Genomic DNA, 21,493 nt, shown 5'->3' with positions numbered 1-21,493 from the left:
TGTAATATTTGTTAGGAAAACAAGGAATTCCTCAATTATTCTAATGCTCTTCATTTTTATTTACAATGTTTGCAAGTTTTCTAGTCAAAATGCTTCTCCTCATCTGAGCATTGCACACCTCAGTTATTTTTTGTTGTTGTTGTTGTTTTTGTTTTTTTTCCAGTACTGGGAATCAAACTCACAACCTTGCACTTGCCAGGCAGGCGCTGTGCTGCTGAGCTAAATCCCCAGCCCAGACCAGTGAATTTTGTGATTTCTCTGTATCATCATGAATTGATGCATTTTAACATGTTTGTGTTTCACTCCATTGAAACATGTCATTTTTACTGATGCTCCGTGTTTCCCATCTTAGAACACTGAATGCCTGAGTCCTTTTGCCATGACCACACTGACGTTGCACCAGAGAACAAAGCAAGGAAACCGAAGTGGATGTGGTTTTTTTTGTTTTGTTTTGTTCTGTTTTGTTTTGAGATAGGGTCTCACTGTGTCATTCAGACTGGCCTTAAATTCACCCCGTAGCCTAGGCTGGCCTTTAACTTACGGGCAATCTTCCTGGTTCAGCTTTCTGAGTGCTGGGATTACAGGCCTGCACACCACGTCTGGCAGAAACTGATGTTTTGTACTTATTTTGTACATTTTCTGCTCCCACACCTGGAATCAGTCATTTTTCTAAGGAATGCTGCTTCCTTCAAGTGGGAAGTAAAATTTAGAGATCACAGTCTTAGCCCTAAGAGTGCTCAGTGTTAGTGGGTTCATCATTGTTACTGTGTCCTGGAAGTTTTTATTCAGAAATATAGTGTATTTCATGAAGTCAGTGTGGTAATCTTTTATTATTAAATCAGTTTTTTTTCATTTATATTTATTCCCCATATTGTATTTGGTGCAAGAGTCTTAACTGGATATATGTGGAAAGAGAGGGGGATTAAAGAAATAAATCTGAAAGCTGGGCATGGTGGCACATGCCTGTAATCAAGAAGCTGAGGCAGGAGGATCTCTATGAGTTGGAGGCCAGTCTGGGTTACATAAAGGAGTTCAAGGCCAACTTGAGACACTGTCCAAAAAAAAAAAAAAAAAAAGAAATCTTTTCTTTTGAACTTAATTGCTACTCTGGGAAATACAGTATTTTCATACACAGTAGACTACTAACAATTTTTGTTTCTTGAGAAATATAAAGGAGCAAAATAAACTGTGAAAAGAAACTTGAACTAGAACATCTTTTTTGTTTCTTTTGTGGTGTTTTTGTGGTGTTGGGGATTGAACCCAGGGCCTTGCACATGGTAGGCTGGCGCTCTACCACTGAGCTACATCTCCAGCCCCAAACTGAAGCATTTTATAACTGTGATTTAAATCTTCAATGGCTTTTCAGATTTATTACTAACCTGTAGTGACCAACTGAGCATATTCTCTCTAATCAGGGATTTAGCCAGTGGACTAGGCACAGTGAAGATTTATGAAAAGGGAAAATTGATATTCAGACTTTCTCCTGGTATTGGAGATTGAACCCAGTGCTCTGGCACTGAGCTGTGTCCCCAGCCTTTTTTGTATTGTTAATTTTGAGACAGGACCTTGCTAAGTTGTCTAGTCTGGGTTTGAACTCAAGAACTTCGTGCCTTAGCTCCCAGAGTGCTGGGATTACAGGTTATGTGCCACCACACCCAGCTTGATGTTCAGATTTTCAGTAGCAGTGATAACTGTATACTATCTGTATTTTAATGCTTAAAATTGGGGCTGGGGATTTAGCTCAGCGGCAAAGCGCCTGCCTGGCAAGTGCAAGGTCGTGAGTTCGGTTCCCGGTACCGGAGAAAAACCAAAAAAAATAAAAACAAATAATGCTTAAAATTTGAAGATGTAATTTGACTGTTGAAACTTTCCACCTGTGTTTTTTCTTTGGTCTGTGCCTGCTAAGACTGTTCTGGTATTACACTACCTAGAACTTGAGGGCTTGTAACACATGATTGATATTTGTAATATAGACTGTCATTTTCTAATAATTGTTTTACAAAGCAATCTGAAGAGGATGTGAGTCAGTTTGATTCAAAGTTTACACGTCAGACACCTGTTGACAGCCCAGATGACTCAACTCTCAGTGAAAGTGCCAACCAGGTCTTTCTGGTAAGTGAAATAATTATGAGAATAATGAGAATGATCTCTTCAGTTAAAAAAAATTTCCTTTTAAGTTCATAGAGATAATCTGGCTAACTTGTTTTTAAGCTATCACTTTAAGACTCACTGGCACCTAAAAAATAAGTTTTTTAAAATCTAACATTCCATGGAGGGTTTTTGTAACACTGACACTTGTTCAAAAAAGTAACCAAATTCTGTGTAATCATTGGCCCCAAATCAGAAATGTCACACATGCTGAGAGAATTCCAGTTTTAATGTAGCCTAATTATGAATAACTATATTGGAGGTGATAATCTCAGTTGCTTATTACATGCACATAGCTATAAAAAATAATTTTCTTTGCATTTCTCTTGTTATTTAACATTTTTCTTTTTCTTTTGCTTTTTTTTTTTAAGACAGGGACTATTTTGCCCAGGCTGTCCCTGAATTCCAGATCCTCCTAGGGTGCTGGGATTGCAGGTGTTACCTTGCCCAGCTACCTTTTTTTTCCTCCTCTTAACAGGATGGATTTTGTTTCTTGGGTAATGTGACTAAATAGAATAGTTTTCTCTTTTTTATGTCTTTTTGAGACAGGGTCTCGATAGGCAGTTCAGGCTGGCCTTGACCTCACTTTGTAGCCCAGGCTGGTCTCAAACTCCAACGATCCCCCTGCCTCAGCCTCCCGAGTGCTGGGATTACAGGCGTGTGCCACCACGCCCAGCTAGAATAGTTTTCTTGATGTCTATGCCTTAAGAAATGGCTGGATGTTGGGATAGGGCTATGGCTCAGGAGTGCTGTATGTGCCCGGCATGCTTGAGGGACTAGTTTTCAATCCTGCCCCCACCCCAAGGCTGCAGCATGGTTTACAGGTGTGAATGATATTGGAGGAGATGGGAGAAATTACATATTGGTAATTTCACTTGGTTTTATTTATATTTTTTGTGGTGCTGTGGATCTTACCCATGGCCTCACACATGCTAGCATGCACTATGTACCACTGAGCCACACCCCTAGCCCAGCACTTGATGATTATAGGTCTGCATCATGTTGGTGTATCAGTTAATTTTTTTTTTTTTTTTTGGTACTGGGAATCGAACAGTGTATCAGTTATTGAATATGTAATTTCTTGATGTATATAACAAAATGCCATTCTGTAGTCCACTGTTAATGGCTGTCTTTCAGGGTTTTACATATGTGGCTCCATCTGTACTTGAAAGTGTGAAAGAGAAGTTTTCCTTTGAACCAAAAATCCGATCACCACGAAGATTTATTGGCAGCCCACGAACACCTGTCAGGTATTTTAGACTTTTTATTCTTGATCTTTTTTTAAATAAATCTAGAGGACAACTGCGTCAGACATTCATGCTAAGTTATGCCAAAGATCTGTCATATTCTTTTTGGTTAATGTAAGCAGAGCATATATATTTATTGTATTACAAAGGACTAGTCTGTGACCAATCTAATGTAAGTTACATAGTTCACCTTCCCGCCTAAACGTAAGCTGCTGCACTGGCAAATGCTCTCTTTACCCATTCACTCTAAATTTATTGTGCACCAGGGCAGTGCTACATGCCACATGTTACATGGTTATATATGCATAGTACATACAATGCAGAAATTCTCCGACCTGATCAAGCCTACAGTTGAGTGGAGGGAGTCACAATAAAGATATGACTACACACAAAAAATTGTAAATACAAACAATGCTGAGTGCTATACTGAAAAGAAAAAAGCTTGGTGTGCTGAAATATGCCCATATCCCACCCACTTGGGAAGCAGAGGCCAGAAGATTGTTTGAAGCCAGCCTGAACAATTCGCTAAAATTCTGTCTCAAGCAAAAAAAGTGGAGGGTAGAGACTGTGGATGTAGCTCAGTGGTTGTAAAACCCTGGGTGCAGTCTCTATTATAGGAGGAGGGGAGTGGCAGTAGAAAGCAGAGGATAATAAGGGAGCTTCAACTTCCTTCTAGGAGAGAATAAAGGGTAGCTATGCAAAAACATATGAAGTTCACAAATGTTGCAGGCTGAAGAATAGCAGAAGCCCTTAGGGAGGGAAATACTTGGGCTTTCCCTGAAAATGAAAGGAACGTTGGTGTTCCTGGAGTGAGGTGAAGTGAGGCGAAAGATGACAGTTTGGAAAAGTATCTTATTTTAAATGTAATGGGAACCTGTTTTAAGTGCAGGAATAAAATTACTTAAAAATATGTGTCATTTAGGAGTTTAGGAGTTGAGTGTAGATGTAAAGAGACCAGTTAAGACGCTCTAACAATTATTCTAGGGGAGAGATGGCTCAACCCTTTTGTCTTTGTGACAGTCCACACCAAAGTAAGTTCACATTAAAAAATACATGGCTTTTCTCCCTGTACGTATAAGGGAAGTACTTTTTGTTGAGTTGATCCTTGAGACAAATGAATGATAGCTCTTCCTTGTCTTAAAGCCCAGTCAAATTTTCTCCTGGGGATTTCTGGGGAAGAGGTGCTTCAGCCAGCACGGCAAATCCCCAGACGCCTGTGGAATTCCCAATGGAAACCAGTGGAATAGAGCAGATGGATGTGACCATGAGTGGGGAAGCATCAGCACCACTTCCCATACGGCAGCCGAACTCTGGGCCATACAAGAAACAAGCTTTTCCCATGATCTCCAAACGGCCAGAGCACCTGCGTATGAATCTATGACAAAACGGTGTTTTTAATGAATTTGAGGCAAAAAAGGAAACAAAAAAATGGGAGGGGATGTGCAAGCATCTTGCAAGATGAAAAAAGAAGAATCAAAATGATAGTCTCAAAAGAGTCAGTTTCATTACCTAGAACACTTTGGACGAAGGAGAGATAAACATGGATTTTTAAAAATCAATCAATGGTGCAAAAAAAAAAAAAAAAAAAACTTAAGTGAAATAGTATTGTGGAACTCTTAGCTACGTTAATTGATTCCTAGCAACATCTCAACCTTATCAAGGATTTTCATGGTGATGGCTCGAAACTTGACAGTATTAAGGATAGAATGTTGCTTCTGAATCACTATTCCAATTGTGTCGAAGAAGGGTTATCCTTTCAACTAGGCAAAGTATGAAATTGCCTATAACACTTGCAACTAAGGACAAATTAGCATGCAAGCTTGGTCAAACTTTTTTCCAGGAACATGGAATCAAAGACAAAAGAAACTTTATCAATTGATGTTTTACGTGCAAACAACCTGAATCTTTTTTTTATATAAATATATATTTTTCAAATAGATTTTTGATTCAGCTCATTATGGAAAACATCCCAAACTTTAAAATGCGAAATTATTGGTTGATGTGAAGAAAGCCAGACAGCTTCTGTTTCTTCTCTTGATGAAATAAAATGCAAATGAATCATTGTTAACCACAGCTGTGGCTCCTTTGAGGGCTTGGGGTGGACCTGGGGTTTATTTTCAGTAACCCAGCTGCAATACCTGTCTGTAATACTAGGAAAAAAAAAAAATCTATTTAATCATTTCTACTTGCAGTACTGCTATGTGCTAAGCTTAAATAGAAGCCTTGGAATGGGTATAAATTGTATGTCCTACATTTCATCCTTGTCCTGGGCCTGCATTGCACTGGAAAAAATTGCCACCTGTTCTTATACCAGTATTTGGTTCAAGACACCAGATGTGTTCAGCCCGTGGCTGAAGAAGGATGGAAGAGTCAGGATAAAATGGATGAGGGCAGCAAAGTAGGGGAGATGGAGATTTCCATGGAAAGAGAGTACTGCTGTGGTCCTCTCTGTGTAATCTCTACAGCAAATTGGTAAGGTTTTTAGTTTTACTTGGTACTGTTTTTGCTGTCTACCTTCCTTAATATTTTTTCCTTAACAATTTTAAGATGGAAAAAAGGTCTAATTTCTTTCTCCTATACTGGGGCTACATTTTTTGATTGTAAAAATACTTGATGGCCTTTTAATGAGTGTCTTCCACAGCAAGTAAGAAAACTTAGTGGCTTCATTTAGGAAACATGTTAACAGGTCACTGCTTTTGAAATTGTAACAAAATCTACACAAGTGATTTACAGGTACAAAGAATAAAGTAAAGGTAACTTTATCTTTCTTAAATACTTCCTGCCTTAAAGAGAGCATTTCCATGACTTTAGCTGATGAAAGGGTTTAAAATCTGCAGAGCTTTATAAAAAATATATTTCAGTGCATACTGGTATAAGTAGATCATGCAGTTACAGTTGACTCTTATAACTTCTTTTCTGTCTTTCATAATGTATTCAATCTGAATGTCAGTCAATTTGTAATAGTTTGCAACCCTAATTTTTTTTTTAAATAGATGCTGCTTGCTATGTTCTCCAAACCTTTTTGAGCCATAGGATCCAAGCCATAAAATCCTTTATGCATGTTGAATTCAGTCAGAAAAAGCAAGAGTTTGCTTATTTAAATTGTAATTTAAGTGAAACAGAATGAAATCATATAGCAGAAGCAAAACCAGAACCATGAAATATGACTGAAAATATACCATTTCAATTGTGGCAATAAATGAATAATTAAAAAAGAAAAACAAATGAAAGAATTGATAAAAAGTTTGTGTTTGGACAGAAAACCTTTTTTAAAAAAAAAAAAATCACTGCTTCTGGACCCTTTCTTTTACTGCAGCAGCCTACTGAGACTTTTATAATTATAGCTAGTAAATTAGAAGCTAAATCATGATTAAGGGCAGAAACTGTACTTAACATGCAGATCTTTGTTTTCTGACAATTTGTGATGTCTGGAAAAAAAACCCAAAAGCTATAGTTATATATAGGCTTTATTTCAGACTGTAAATGGCTTGTTCTACTCTGATACTTGTTTTCAAATGTGTTTACTAACTGTAGTGGTGACTGCCTGACCAAATTCCAGTGAAACTTTTACACCAAAATAATCCTCCTCAGTCCTATTCACTAGTAACACGTGCACTGTGACGGCTATTACCACCCCCTAGTTAGACTGTCTTCATCAGTACTGCCAGTAATAGTGGCAAACATTGCAACTTTTTCTGCGTAAAAGCACTAATTGCACACCCACCACCCACACAAATACTTAGTTTTTCTAAGTTAACATTTATCAAGTGAAATTAATTTCCCATGCTGTGGCAGGTTTATTGAGAAATTGTTTCATAAATGACAGTATCCCTACTATGACTGTGAAAATGTCAAGTGTCACTTTAGTGTCACAGACAGAAAGCACATACCTATGCAATATGGCTTACCCTCTATTTATTTGTAAAAATCCAAGCATAGTTTAAAATAGATGTCAATATTACTAGTCTTGAGTTTCTAAGAAGGTTCTTTATGATTATACCAGGTAAGTGTATAAAAAAGATTAAGTGCTTTTCTTTCATCACTTATTTTCTTTAAAAATCAGCTATTACAGGATATTTTTTTATTTTATACATGCTGTTTTTTAATTAAAATGTAATCACTGAACTGAAGTTTACTAATTTGCTTTTATAAAGGTTTGTAGCATTACCGAATAACTAAACTGGGATTTATAAACCAGCTGTGATTAACAATGTAAAGTATTAATTATTGAACTTGAACTGGGTTTTTAGGAAAATTGTTACTTCCTTTTCTCTTTTATGGTCTTAACTAATTTGAATCCTTCAAAGAGTTTTCCATGCCTTTTTTTGAGGTAGAAGATAATGTGAGGTAGGGGGAAGATGCATGTATGAAATGCCATAAATTCAACATTTTTTCCGATAATGTGATTATAAACAAGATGCATCTTAGTCCTAACATTCTGAGCATTGGATTTCATATTTAATATAGGACCTACATTTTTTGAATATTCTGTTAGTCATACGATTCCTAGCTTACAAGGGCTAGATCTAACATTATTCCCAAGAGAAATGTTGAATTTATGAAAAATGGATTTTGAGGCTTTGAAAATGGTTCATCTCTGAAATAAAAAAAAAAAATCATTGTCCAAACATCTGCCTTTTTCGTAGGAGTAGACACTAGCAAGCTGGACAGATCTTAACATAGAAAAGTATTTCTCACACGAGTGGTCTATTGCTGATTAATACAGTATTTTTCTTGTGTGATTCTTAGCACTACAGCACAAGTATTTTATCTCAGTGGATTATTTGGAGTAACATCTCAAAGATGGGTTCATCTCTGTTTGTGTTTGCTCTTTAAACTATTGTGTTTTTACTATCCCAAGTTGGCTTTGCATCTATTAAATAAATTCTTCAGCTGCCTTATTAGGAGTGCTATGAGGGTAACATTTTTTCTGCTTTTCATCTTGTATTTAGTTTACTGTATTGAAATATTTGATTTCAGATCGAATGAATGTAAATAGAAATTAAATGCAAATTTGAATGAACAGAAATAGAAGTGATTTTTTTATTATCTTAAGGGAGGAAGAAAAAACAGTGTATATCAGGTGTACAATATTATTAACATGTCTGATGTGTTCAAGTTCTCAGATTTAATAAACTATGTTTGTAAGGAATGACATTTGTAAAAATTTCTGCTGAGAAAATGAAGCTACTTAGGTATATAACAAGTTTTGGTACTGATTTTATATATCAGATGTTATATATCTTTGATCTTCAAGTTATGTCAAATAGATTTCAACTGTTTGCTTTTTAAAGAAGTTCATATGACACCCTGTATTGAAGTTAGTGTCTCATAAAGACACTAGGAATACTTCCTTTCACTAAGTCAACTTACTGAGCCACACTTCTCAACTACATTTGAAATATATGCATAAAGTAATAGTGCAAAAACCTCCTTTAACTGTTGTCTCTTGTCTACTGTAAGATGGGCATTTTGTATAAACCACTTACCTATATCACATTTGGCAAAGACAATCTCTCTCGCTTACTTACATTACTCTTCCATAATACATGGTAGCATCTGTTAATGCTGATACAATAATATTTTCGAGGACATGATCTGAATTCACAGAATTGGGTTTAAGAACTATATTCCCTTCTGTCTGAGGTGAAGGACTAGAAAACAGAAGTACAGAAATGCTTCTAGTTCATCACCACTGTGAATGGATGGCATAGCTCTATTATATGTTTCCCCATTTTCAATTCTTTGCTTGCCCAAAATCCCCATCATCCACCACCTACTGTCATTTAGTCATACTGAGAAACAAAGCTGTCTGAATATCCATTAAGAGAAGTAGGTGCGGGAAGCAGGTATTGTAATAGGGCTGAATGCTACTCTTGCATTCAGAGCAAGAAACCATTTCAGCTATCTTTCACAGCTAAATTTTAATCCCAAATTGCTTTTCTCACCTATCTTCTGCTACATACCTTTTTTTGGTTTTTTGTTTTTTTGAGACAGGGTCTCAGTTCAGGCTGGCCTTGAGCTCACTTTGTAGCCCAGGCTGGCCTCGAACTCTCAACTGTCTTCCTACCTCAGCCTCCCGAGTGCTGGGATTACAGGCTGTGCCACCATGCCTAACTTGCTACATATCTAAATAATACAAGTAAGTTTCACCAAACCAGGAAAGTGATTTAAGACCAAGTAAACTTGTTTAAATATTTGCAGTGATTCTCAAAGTAGGCAACAGAGTAAACTCTATTGTGATGGATGAATAGAAATAGTACTTACAACCTGGTAGTATTTACCTGGCGAAAGAGCTACAGACTTCCCACGGTTCCTTTGTCAATTTGGGTAGCTATACAGGCATGGAAGTGACTTCACCTGTACCCAGGTGGTCACTTTCTTATTAACTCATGTGCTGGCTTAGCCTTAGTCTTCTGAATATTGCAAATGTGTCTTCTGCCCCTTCCTTCTAACTTCTCCTTTATACTATCTTTTACTCGCACACAAATTGATACATGGTAATACGGTAATAAAGAAATTGGCAGAACCACTGTACTCTCAAGTTAGAAATGACCAGTAGCAGACCTTTGGACTTCTATTCTAGCTGGGCATGATGGTGCATGCCTATAATCCCAGCCCTCAGGTGGCTGAGGCAGGAGGATCACCAGGAGTTTGAGGCCAGCCTTAACTACACAGTGAGACCCTGTATCCAAAAAAAAAAAAAAAAAAAAAAACCAAAAAAAAACCTTGCATTCTAGATTTGAGAATCTTCTTTAGATCAAGGAGAAAGAGAAAATGCCTCATTCCTCTCTGCACCAGTCTGTACAAATTACCTACAGGCAAACAAACCACATTATCCCAAAAGCTTATGATTCTCTGAGTGCAAGCTTTTCCCCCACTTCGCGCTGAGGATGAAAATCCAGGGCCACCACATGCTAGGCAAACACTGGTACTGAGCCACACCCTCAGCCCTGACCTGCACATTTTAATATCCCAATTCATGGTGACTCAAGCCTAAGATTTCAAAGTCTTCTAGAAAAGGTTAGTTATAAAGGCATTCTTTTAAAAGGTTTTATGGAGTTGATCTTGTAAGCTGGTGGTAGGGATTAAACACAGGACCTCATACATAGCAGGCAAGCGCTCTACCATTAATCTATATCCCAGCCCCCACATGAATTAGTTTAACATTCAAGATACTCCACGGTGCTGTACAAAAAAGCAAGACTGAATGTTAATGCTGATGGCAGGAAGCAGGTATAAGGCTCAAACAAATGAATTAAATCATTTATTCTCACTGATTACTAATCATACTATAGAGAATGCAATATTAAAATATATCATCCTCAGTAAACCAATCTTCATTTAGAAAGTGATTACTACAAGTAAAATATAGTATTTAGAACTTTCATTCAAAAATACAAATTTTATGAAAATTTTAAGTACTTTTTAGAGTGGGAATTATAAAAGTCAATGTTGAAAATTCTTTTGGATTATATATCTTAAAATATGGTGAAAAATACTCTTTTTCTGAAAACAGTGTCAGGAAAGAATACCTGAATTCCTTTCAAAGTACTAGTTTCTAATTGCCATTCTGGTAATAAGAAAACACATTTACAATTTAACACTGCAATTACATGTCAAATAAGGATGTAATAAATTGCATATCATTAGGCTGAATATTATATACTTCTAGGGTTCTTTCATTTACTCTTTTGATAAACTGAACTATACACGTAAGACTTGTAAAAGTCTAGAATGACTTGGAAGCCTCTGTCGAGCCCTGAAAATGTATTCTAATACCTTTACCAACAGTCACTAACCACATTAGTGTTTTGTGGCCCTAATAATTTATACCATTTAATATATTTGAAGGTGTAATGAAGTGGCTCCATCTTTCCATTTGTTTACACGGTCTGAAATCACAGTTCTGCACAGAGGACATGTTTTCTCTCTGTTAAACCACAAGGTAATGCACTCTTCACAAAATATGTGCTGTAAGAGAATTAAGAATTAGATTTTATGCTTGATAAACATTTTACATTCATATTATACAGAATTATATTCTTTAGAGCTGAAAAGAATTTGGAAGAGCACTAATCATTACATTTTTCAAATGAGAAAATGGAGAAGTATGATCCATTGAAAAAGGGGGGCTGAGGTTGTAGGTCATTGACAGAGTGCTTGCCTAGCATGCCCAAGGTCCTGGGTCCAATCCTTGAAAAAGTTCTATGAAAAAGTAGTAATAAAATTTTCAAAAAGACGTGGTTTTGTTTGTTTTTGGTTTTTTTTTGTCTTTCTGAGACAGGGTCTTGCTATGTAGTTCAGGCTGACCTTAAGGTTACTTTGTAGCCCAGGCTGGTCTTGAACTTGCAACGATCCTTGACCTCCCAAGCACTGGGATTACAGGTGTGTGCCACCATGCCCAGTAAGACTGGTTTTAGTCATAGAGACACTAGTATTTTTTTGACTTTACTATCTGTTTACCCATTTTTAATAAAGGTTTTGAGGCAGTAACAGCCATAAAGAGCCTTACATATTCCAGAACCAGGTATGTGAACTGTCCTATAATACTAGCATCCAATTATTTTTAGTCCCGCCCCCCCCATACCGGGAATCGAACTCACAACCTCGTACTTGCCAGGCATGCACTGTGCTGCTGAGCTAAATCCCCAGCCACTCATCCAATTATTTTAAAAAGCATGTTTTCCAGCCACGTTGGTACCCTATCTGCCAGCTGTATTATTTTTCCCTTAACATACTCCTCTGCTATGATGAATATGATCACTATATATATCTAAAATGTACCAATAAAATTAATTGAAAAATACTCTTCCGCATAAAAATCTCAGAATATAAGGGACAGGATTTAGTCAATCAACCAAACACCTAATTGTAACTTTTTTGCCGTACAGCAAACATAATTGTGACTTAAATCACAGTAAAGTACTGCATTCCATTTGCTTAAAAATATAATTACCTGGCAGATGAGAAGAATTGGCTTCTGAAATTCAGCTTGACATATTGAACAAATATCATCCACATCTGAACACTGTCTCTTGCTGGCAGCTACTCCATAACTCTGTGAACATGTTACGTTCATTCTATAAATTTCTTTCCTGTTTCTCAGATACACACTTTATACTTCTCAAATCTCCCTGGAACCCAACATTTCAAAACTTTCTCTTAGGATGCAAACTTTATAGAGGAACCACATATGCAGACCCACACTTTGACTACCTCAAGGCAAAAATCATTAAATACTACATAATAGGACTGTGGAGGACTTACTTCCACTGGAGGACTTACTCCCAAATGATAGCAGCACCTCAAATGCAACACATATGGCTTAAAAGACTAAGCAATGTGAAATGTAAGTATTATAAAACCCATATCCATGTATGCTATTATCCAAGATTGCCAAACTAAGCCCACTTATTACCTGTGCCAGTAATTTATAAAGTCAGTCCAGAGTATGACTAGTTAAATGGTAGTCATGTGCAAAGCTTACTTTAGATGGTAGAACTCGTGCCTAACGTGTGACGCCTCTAGGTTCAATCCCAAGCACAGGGTATAACAACAAAAAGAAACACGTCTGTGTTCCACGCTGGACATTCATTCGGTAGGCTCAGACATTTTAGGGTATGACTCAGGGATCCAGCCATCCTTTTTTTCCCCTGTCTTTCTGAGACAGGGTTTTACTATGTGGTTCAGGCTGGCCTTGAACTTGCAGCAATCCTTCTGCCTCAGCCTCAGAAGCGCTGAGGTTACAGGTGTGCACCAACCACCACACCCGGCCTAGGAATCTAGTTTCTGAAAGGTCTCCAAGGTGAATTTGGTATGGAGGTTTCAGAACCAGTGAACAGTCTGATACTAAGCAAAAAAAATTTTAATTACCTCTGGTTGTAACAAAAACAAAAACATTTCATACAATGAAAGACTAATAAAGCAACATTTACAAAGAAACTAACTCTGTCACTGAAGTAGGGTAACTGCTGTTGAAGTTAAATAAACAAGAATGCAATCTAAAAGATTTTTTTTTGTTTTTTTGAGACAGGGTTGCGCTATGCAGCTCAGGCTGTCCTTGAGTTGACTATGTAGCCCAGGCTAGCCTAGAACTCACGGAGATCCTCCTGCCTCAGTCTCCCAAGTGCTGGGACTACATGCATGTGCCACCACACCCCACTAATAATGCAGTTTTGTGAGTTTTACTTTATTCTGATGTACGAAAGAGTTTCTGATCTTTTCTCACCAAATTCAGCAAGACTTAGTCTAGATGTGACAGTTAAAAACATTCAGGGAAATTTGGAAGAATCAAAATGTTACAATTGAGATCAAGTTTCTGTATAAATGATGGAGAAAAGACAGTCATGGGAACAGGTAAAATATGACTTACCGTAACATATATGAAGCTATGATCTAAGATTCTTGTACTAAATGTGTAGGGATAACAAAACCTCAAGGGATAAAAATATTAAAAATGAGCCAGGTATGGTGGCATGCACCTGTAATCCCAGTGCTTGAGAGAGGCTGAGGCAGATGATTACTGAGAGTTCAAAGCCAGATGCTATCTCAACACACACACCCAATATTAAAAATTAATTTTTTTGGAGATACAAGTTTTAGAATTAGGACCGAGGATGTAGCTTGGAGGCACAGCACCTGCCTGGCAAGCACAAGGTCCTGAGTTTGATTACGAGGAGCAAAAAAACCAAAAGTTTCAGAATTAGGTCAGGATTTTGTTAGACGATGTTGGTGCTGCTTCTCTTCAGGAAAGTATCATTTAGCAGAGTCCACTGCGGATACCTATGCTGACAGCTTTTAAGGCGTCACTTGTCTGGCATTTCACCCTTCAGATGAAGACTCACCTTGGTGACAGCCATTCCCCTGGTGAAGTTAAAGAACATGAATATATGTTTGGGATACCTCAGTAAGACTAGAGAATGAAAGTGTCAATGACCGACACCTACACAGTACTTTGGTGTTTTGGGTTTTTTTTTTGGCACTGGGAACCAAAGTCAGGACCTCAGCACTGTGCTGCTGAGCTGTGTGCCCAGCCTGAGTACTTTGTTGCTGCGAGTTTTTCTTTTTTTTTTTTTTTTCATGGTGTTGCGTAATCTACCATTGAGCCCAGCCCACAGAGTATTTTCTTCAGGGTATTACAGCATAAATATTAATAGATAAATTATAGTAAAATGTGTGATGGTTATATGATGATCTACTGAATTAATACTGTAAGGCTAAATGCCTTAGATTTTATTGTATCCTCTCCAAACAAAGAATATGTATTAAGGTTTAGCAAAACTTGTTTCTTAAAGAACAGGTGTCCTGAGTCAGATATGGTCATGCATGCCTGTAATCCTAGCACTCTAGGAGGCCGAGGCAGGAGGATCATAAAGTTTGAGCCAAGCCTGGATAATTTAGCAACTTAGCAAGACCCTACCTCAAAATAAAAGAATGTTAAAAAAGGGCATGTGATGAAGCTCAGTGTGAAGGCTCTAGATTCAATCCCTACTACTACAGTAAAGGGAGGGAGAGAGGCAGATTCGACAGAGACAAACAAAAGTGCCCTGGCTGGTCAGTCTGGAGCACTTGTAGATACTCCTTTTTTAACAGTGCCTTATTAGGTCGGCATTCTTGTAAGTCCCCTGAAGCCTGAAGCAAAGAATTGTTTAGGGACTTAATGGATTGCAAAGCTGAAGTTTAAGCACTGAAATCTGTGATCACTTCTAGATAGTGGGAACCTTTGAGGCTACTAAAGAGTAAATCAGCCTTTTCTATGATATCCTTTTTTTGCAATGTGTAAGCAACATTAACAGAATCACATAATAATGAAGTTTATAATCAATACTGGGGTTTCAATTATTAAAATCCATGCCGTGGACTGATTTGTGCATACAGAATTGAGTAATGGGGAAATTTCTTCAAGTAAGAAAGCTGCAAGGGACATGCTTTTTGGTGATGAGCTTTCCTCAAAAACACAAAAAATTACAGTAGAAGCATTTTCTTAGAAGTTAGAGTTAATGAAAATACACAAACCTACCATTTTTTTGTGGATTAAAAAAGGAAAAGGAATAAAAGTTCATGAAAAAATAAAGTGCTTGTGAGAAATCCTTTAAAATGTCAAATGATAAAAACATTCTAATACATAAAGCACTGTAAGCCGGGCATGGTGGCGCACACCTGTAATCCTTGCACTCAAAAGAGGCTGAGAGGAGGATAGTTCCAAGTTTGAGACCAGCCTGGGCTACAAAGTGAGTTCAAGGCCAGCCTGAACTGCATAGCGAGACCCTGTCTCAAAAACAAACAAACAAAAAAGACACATAAAGCACTAATTAGTGGGTAGGATTAATGTGCAGTTTAAAAAACTGATCACACAACTAAAACTCCTAAATCAGTGTAGCCACAAGGGCCAAAGTAACAGAAAATAATCTCAAAAAGTTCATCTCATGGAATCCATATGTCTAAAACTGCTAAACTAGAAAGTTTTATTATACAGAAAGGTAAAAAGTATTTTTTTCTTCAACTGATAAATACTTACTGGTCGTGTAAAAAATATACGTAAAACCTGTCTGAAAGTTCTCAAATGTCCAAAAAAGTCCAAAAGCTGAAAGAGGAAATAACAGATAATTAGTCCTAAGAACCCTATCTGCTAAACCCAAAGATCAAAGATGAAGTTTTATAACGTGAGATTCTCATATTACCTTAATGCTTATTGCATATCATACCTAATCATTTTATTCTAAATATATTTCAAGTCTAGTTATGGAATATTGAATTTCCAGATTTGAGCCAACTCATAACCAGTTTAACCTAGCATTAACAATTTGATCAAGACAAACCCATTCAAAGACAAAGCAACTTTATCTAATTCACTTGCTTGAGAATCATGTGTATGACAAATATTACAGTAGAGGATGGGAGGATGGTTATGTTCTATTTCACTTAATTATTCCGTCCCCCTTAGATAATCCATACTATGTGGATATTCCCAATAAAAACTGAGAACCACAACATCTGTATTCTGGGGGCTGGATATTGAGAACTGAACTCAGGGCTACTGCACAAAGCTATATCCTCAGCCCTTTTTGATTTATTTATTTTTTTTTTTGGTCTTTTTTGAGACAGGGTCTCCTTATGCAGTTCAGGCTGGCCTTGAGCTCACTTTGTAGCCCAGGCTGGTCTTGAACTCGCAACAATCCTCCTGCCTCAGCTTCCCGAGTGCTGGGATTACAGGCATGCGCCACCACGCCCAGCAAATGAGATGAAATGAACTAAATGAACTTAATGAATAGTTCAGTTTGAAAGAACGTATTTTTTTGTTTTTTGTTTTTTTGCGGTACCGGGGATTGAATTCACGACCTTGCACTTGCCAAGCAGGTGCTTATGCCACTGAGCTATATCCCCAGCCCCTTCCTTTTTGATTTTGATAGAGTCTTACTAAGTTGCTCAGGCTGTGGCCAAATGTGTGATCCTCCTACCTCAGCCCCCAGAGTGCTGGGATTGCAGGCATGTGCCACACCCGGATCTCTCTGAAGACAGTGTCTTGCTTTGTTGACTAAGATGGCCTTGAGCTCACAATCCTCTTACCTCAGCCTATGAAATAGCTCAGATTATAGGCACATGTCGCCATACCCAGGTCTCCATACTAAAATAGATGTAGAACATGCTATTATTTCAAACTGAAAATAAACTTTAGATCAGTTAAGGAGCCAGGCATGGTGGTGCATACCTGTAATCCAGCTACACGGGAGGCTGAGGCAGGATTACAAATTTAAGGTTGGCTTGGGCAATTTAGTGAGAACTTGCCTCAAAATAAAAAGGGCTGTGCATGATAGAGCACTTCCGTAGCATCTTCAAGGCCCTAAGTTCAATCCCCAGGACAACAAAAAGGGATAGGGAGACTGTTAGGAGAAGCAGTAGTAGTAGTTGTATGTAAAATCAATAATCATTACATGATCATTACACAACGACAAGATTTATAATGTCACTTACTTTTAGTATGAGGTAGAGTAAAGCCAGCAATATCCCAAGACTCCACCTAGTTACATTACCGAATTCCCCGTAGCTTATAAGGTAACGAAACCAAACTGGTATGGGAACAAAAGTTCGGTAATACTGACATAATTCTTCTAAAAGCATATACCAGTAACCCTAAAAAGAAAGGAAAAAGAAAACAAATAGAGCTACCCAAGCTACTTAAGTGCATAACACAAATAATATTAGACTGAGAACATCAAGAGTATATGCTACAGTAATACAGGTAACAATTAGGACTGACAGTTTCATCCTAGTTCTCACATATTACAGTCACTGTATGGTTTCAAGTTATTTCTACAGAATAACAGTGAAAATTAAACGTTTTTGCTGATTATGAAAATTTAAAGTTTTTACTAAGTATCAGAGAAGCCACTATCAACTGCTAATGCCCTGGAAAAGTATGAATCTAGTATTTTCTCACTATATGGGGACTGATTTTTTTTTTTATCATTCTGAAGCAAATATAATTCTGATTTTATCCAAATAACACAATATTTTAGTTTAAGTCATTAAGCAAATTGTTGCCAGGCTGGATATGAAAGTAATTAAAGCACCAGGGATACAGATCAGCGGCACAACACCTGCCTGGCAAGCACAAGGTCCTCAGTTGGATTCCCAGTACCAAAAAAAAAAAAAAAAAATTAAAATTATGTTATTTAGCAGACTGAAAAACTATACAAAATGCATTGAAACAAAGATTAAGTAGCACTAATGTGGTTTGTTAACATCTTCCCAATATAGCATTAAATTAGTTTCTTACCTTTGATTTAAAAGGCATGATGAAAGAAGGCACCAATAAAATAAGGCATTTTAAGCCCATGAAGAGGAATTTCAGAATGAAGTCTGTAATTCCAACAATCCAAAGTACTTCCCAGAAGCTCAAATGATCCAATGTAGGATTCAAGAAAATTAAGCTATCAAGATAAAAACATCAAAATTTACCAGAGCAATTTACAAAGGTAAAGTATCAATAAGGATTTTAAATTTGCTACAAATATTTTACTTTCATATGTAAAATATATGAATTTGGCAAAATAATGGCAAAGTTCTGATAAACAGCATCATTTTGCTCCTCTTAAAGGGGCTTCTTTCCTGTGCCCTGCTAGAGATCCAACTCATGCATGCCAGATGAAATGCTCTAACACTTAACAGGACTTTTTAAACATCTGCATTTCAAATTCTTCCTTTCATAGAGTAAAGAAAAAGAAGTCCAGGAGCTCGGGATGTACCTAGCATTGGAGCTGCTTGCCTGGCATGCACAAGGCCCAGAATTTAGTCATCCTAAGTATGAGGAGGTGGGGTAGCAGAAGTCTTCCTACTTTATCATGGTTAACACCTTCCTGACCTGTAAACTAAAAACCTAGTACTGTACTAGACATCTGCCATTCTCTGCTTAACCAACTCCCGTCAGAATTCCATCCCTTCTTTCCACTGAATTTTGTCACAATCACTACACTCCTGTGTACTGCTAAATGTGAAGGTCACTTCTCTTTTTCTACCATCCTGAATTACTACAGACTGTTTTTTTTTTCTTTTGGTAGTGCTAGGGATCAAACCTAGGACCTAGCACCTGCTGGGCGGGCAGGCAGGCGCTCTAACGCTGAACTACACCCCCAAATCACTTTCTAGATTTTTAACATCATTCCCTCGTAGCTGTCCTCATGTCACTGCTTTCTTTTTTGTTGCCTCTGCTGTTCCTCCTGTAACTGTGGTCATATCTAGGACTGAATCCTCCTCTACTTTCCCTAGTTAGTCAGTCTGTCTAGTCCTGTGGCTTTTAAGTATCAACCATCTATCAGTTTATAGCCCTAATGCCTACCCTGGGCTCATGACACCTAGGACCACTTTTTTAAGAATTCTCCTTGGCCTCAATACTGAACCTACTCAAAACAAAACTGATTTCAAAGCCAGTTCCTCCCCCAACCCAATAAAATATTAGTTGGTTGGAGTGTATACTCAAAAGTTGGGTGTTTTTGTTTTGTTTTGGTACTGGGAATTAAACCCAGGGTCTTCACAGAGCTACATCCAGCCTTTTTTTTTTTTTTTCTTTCATTGTTTTGAGACAGGGTCTCACTACGTTGCCAAGGTTGAGCTCAAACTTGCAATCCTCCTGCCTTAGCCTTCCGGAGTACTGGGATTACAGGTGTATGCCACCAAGCCCAGATTCAGAGATCATTCTTGCTTTTCTTACCCATCTACCCAATCCAACCTGAGTCTACTGGCTCTGCCTGTAAATTCTATCCTAGATTTGTATCCCCAAGTCCTCTGAAATAAGGATTTATTACCTGATTAAAACTGAAAATTCAGGATAGAACCACTCCTGACCCCGAAATTTACCACCTACTCTTTTAATGAGCCTTCTTATGTCTAGAAACAAAAAGACTAAAAATAATCCCTTACTGGTACTTAAACAATGATTAAACAAAATCTCAGTAATCAAATCATTATTTATTGAGCACTTGGTGTGTGCAGAGGCACTGATGCAAGTCTGAGTCTCTTACAGCTCTCAGTCATGAAGAGACAGGTGAACACTGAACTATAATACAGTACGTATTATATGCTATAAAATATATGCAAAGTGCTATGGAATACGATTACATAAAAAATGTGTACTTGGAACTGTAATTTACCTGTAATAAAGTGACTGAGAATGAAACGTATAGTATAAAAGTACAGAAGATCCTGCTAAGAATACCAGCAACCAAGCACACTGAATCTTTGAGGACCTTTCCTGAAAAATAAACAATTTTATAATCCGTTACTCTGAATTATGCCAGCATTTCAAACATGATCAAACTTTTAATTCAGTTTGATTTATTTAAAATGTTTTTCTAGATTAATCTTAATAAAATAGAATATCTGTTAAACTGTACATCATCACCAGTTATTCTTTCATCTTCAGTGAACCTACTACAGCTCTTATATTTAAACAAATTATACAAATACAAATTTCTTGGTTGTTAAGTAAAATATTAACTGTGTTTTTAAAGCCAAATGTACAAGCTAACATAAAGGACCCACCCAAAGCAGCCTTTACCTTTCAGCTCTCTTTTTTGTACTTCTCCCACAAAACCAGAATTTCAAGAATTGTATTTAGTCTGTTTATAAGTGTTTAATGATTTGTGTGTGTGTGTGTGTGTGTGTGTGTGTGTGTGTGTGTGGTAATGAACACAGGGCATTCCACATACTTGGCAGTTGCTTTACCACTGAGCTACTGCCCCAGCCCTTTTTTATTTTGAGACAGGGTCTCATTAAGTTGCCCAGGCTGTTTTCAAACTTGTGATCCTCTTGCCTTGGCCTCCCATACCTGGGATTACAGGTGTGTGCTGCTGTACTTGCTCTGAAAGTTTCAATTACTAACTTAATTAGACGTTTTACTAGTGGAACAACCTAATATAAAAACTAGAAATCTCAAATGCTTCCAAATCTAAAATTATTTGAGCACTGACCTGAAGCCTCAAGTAGAAAATTCAACACTTGACCTCACGTAGATTCAAAACACAGGCACCTGCCGGGCAGGTGGCACACACCTGTAATCCCAGCACTCGGGAGGCTGAGGCAGGAGGATTGTTGCAAGTTTGAGGCCAGCCTGGGCTACAAAGTGAGCTCAAGGCCAGCCTGAACTGCATAGCGAGACCCTGTCTCAAAAAGACAAAAAAACCCACAAAACACAGGCACACTAAAAACATGTATAAAAATACTTTTGGGCTATGTGTATGAGGTTTATAAAAAATATACACGAATTCTGTGTTTAGAGTTAGATCCCATCCCCAGGATATCTCATTATGTATATCCAAATCATCAAAATCTTACAAATTCTGTAACACTTCTGGTAGCAAGCATTTCAGATAATCAACCTCTACTAGTTTTAAACCATGAATTAAATTGTTTTATTCTGATAGGTTCTACTATAAATTTCTAGGTCAGAATGCATGAAAGATTTAGTCCTTTCCTTTAAAGCAGCCTCAAGGTAAAACTTTGTAACTTTCTCTAGTTTTCCCAGTGGTTTGTGACTAGCACTCATATGTCATATAAAAACTCCTTGAGCTTAATTTTCTTTTTTTTTTTTTTTTTTTTTT

At 37.4% G+C, this 21,493-nt stretch overlaps 2 protein-coding genes across 5 annotated transcripts in view; one reads left to right on the top strand and one right to left on the bottom strand.

The window, feature by feature from the left end:
• Window positions 1-8,547, top strand: part of Rps6kb1 (ribosomal protein S6 kinase, 70kDa, polypeptide 1) — a 44,526-nt gene extending 35,979 nt beyond the window's left edge. For 2 of the 3 annotated variants that reach the window (XM_005393979.2, XM_005393978.2), the window contains 3 exons: window positions 2,005-2,112; window positions 3,286-3,398; window positions 4,539-8,547. In XM_005393979.2, the coding sequence (XP_005394036.1) occupies window positions 2,005-2,112; window positions 3,286-3,398; window positions 4,539-4,776 (459 nt within the window). In that variant the 3' untranslated portion in view covers window positions 4,777-8,547. Of the gene's footprint in view, window positions 1-2,004; window positions 2,113-3,285; window positions 3,399-4,520 lie in introns of all 3 variants that reach the window. The other variant, XM_013519164.1, reaches the window with a different exon arrangement.
• Window positions 8,548-10,640: 2,093 nt separating this feature from the next.
• The window catches only part of Rnft1 (ring finger protein, transmembrane 1), a 13,676-nt gene continuing 2,823 nt past the window's right edge, over window positions 10,641-21,493 (bottom strand). For both annotated transcript variants that reach the window (XM_005393973.2, XM_013519162.1), the window contains exons 4-9: window positions 20,045-20,145; window positions 18,175-18,328; window positions 17,370-17,528; window positions 15,916-15,981; window positions 12,355-12,456; window positions 10,641-11,369 (exon numbers count right to left, since the gene is read on the bottom strand). In XM_005393973.2, the coding sequence (XP_005394030.1) occupies window positions 11,235-11,369; window positions 12,355-12,456; window positions 15,916-15,981; window positions 17,370-17,528; window positions 18,175-18,328; window positions 20,045-20,145 (717 nt within the window). In that variant the 3' untranslated portion in view covers window positions 10,641-11,234. The remainder of the gene's footprint in view (window positions 11,370-12,354; window positions 12,457-15,915; window positions 15,982-17,369; window positions 17,529-18,174; window positions 18,329-20,044; window positions 20,146-21,493) is intronic.

This window comes from Chinchilla lanigera, unplaced genomic scaffold (assembly GCF_000276665.1).
Source record: "Chinchilla lanigera isolate Chin_1 unplaced genomic scaffold, ChiLan1.0 scaffold00050, whole genome shotgun sequence".
Classification (NCBI taxonomy): Eukaryota; Metazoa; Chordata; class Mammalia; order Rodentia; family Chinchillidae; genus Chinchilla; species Chinchilla lanigera.
Note: the sequence above shows the minus strand (reverse complement) of the source record. Positions and strands in the feature narration are given on the sequence as shown.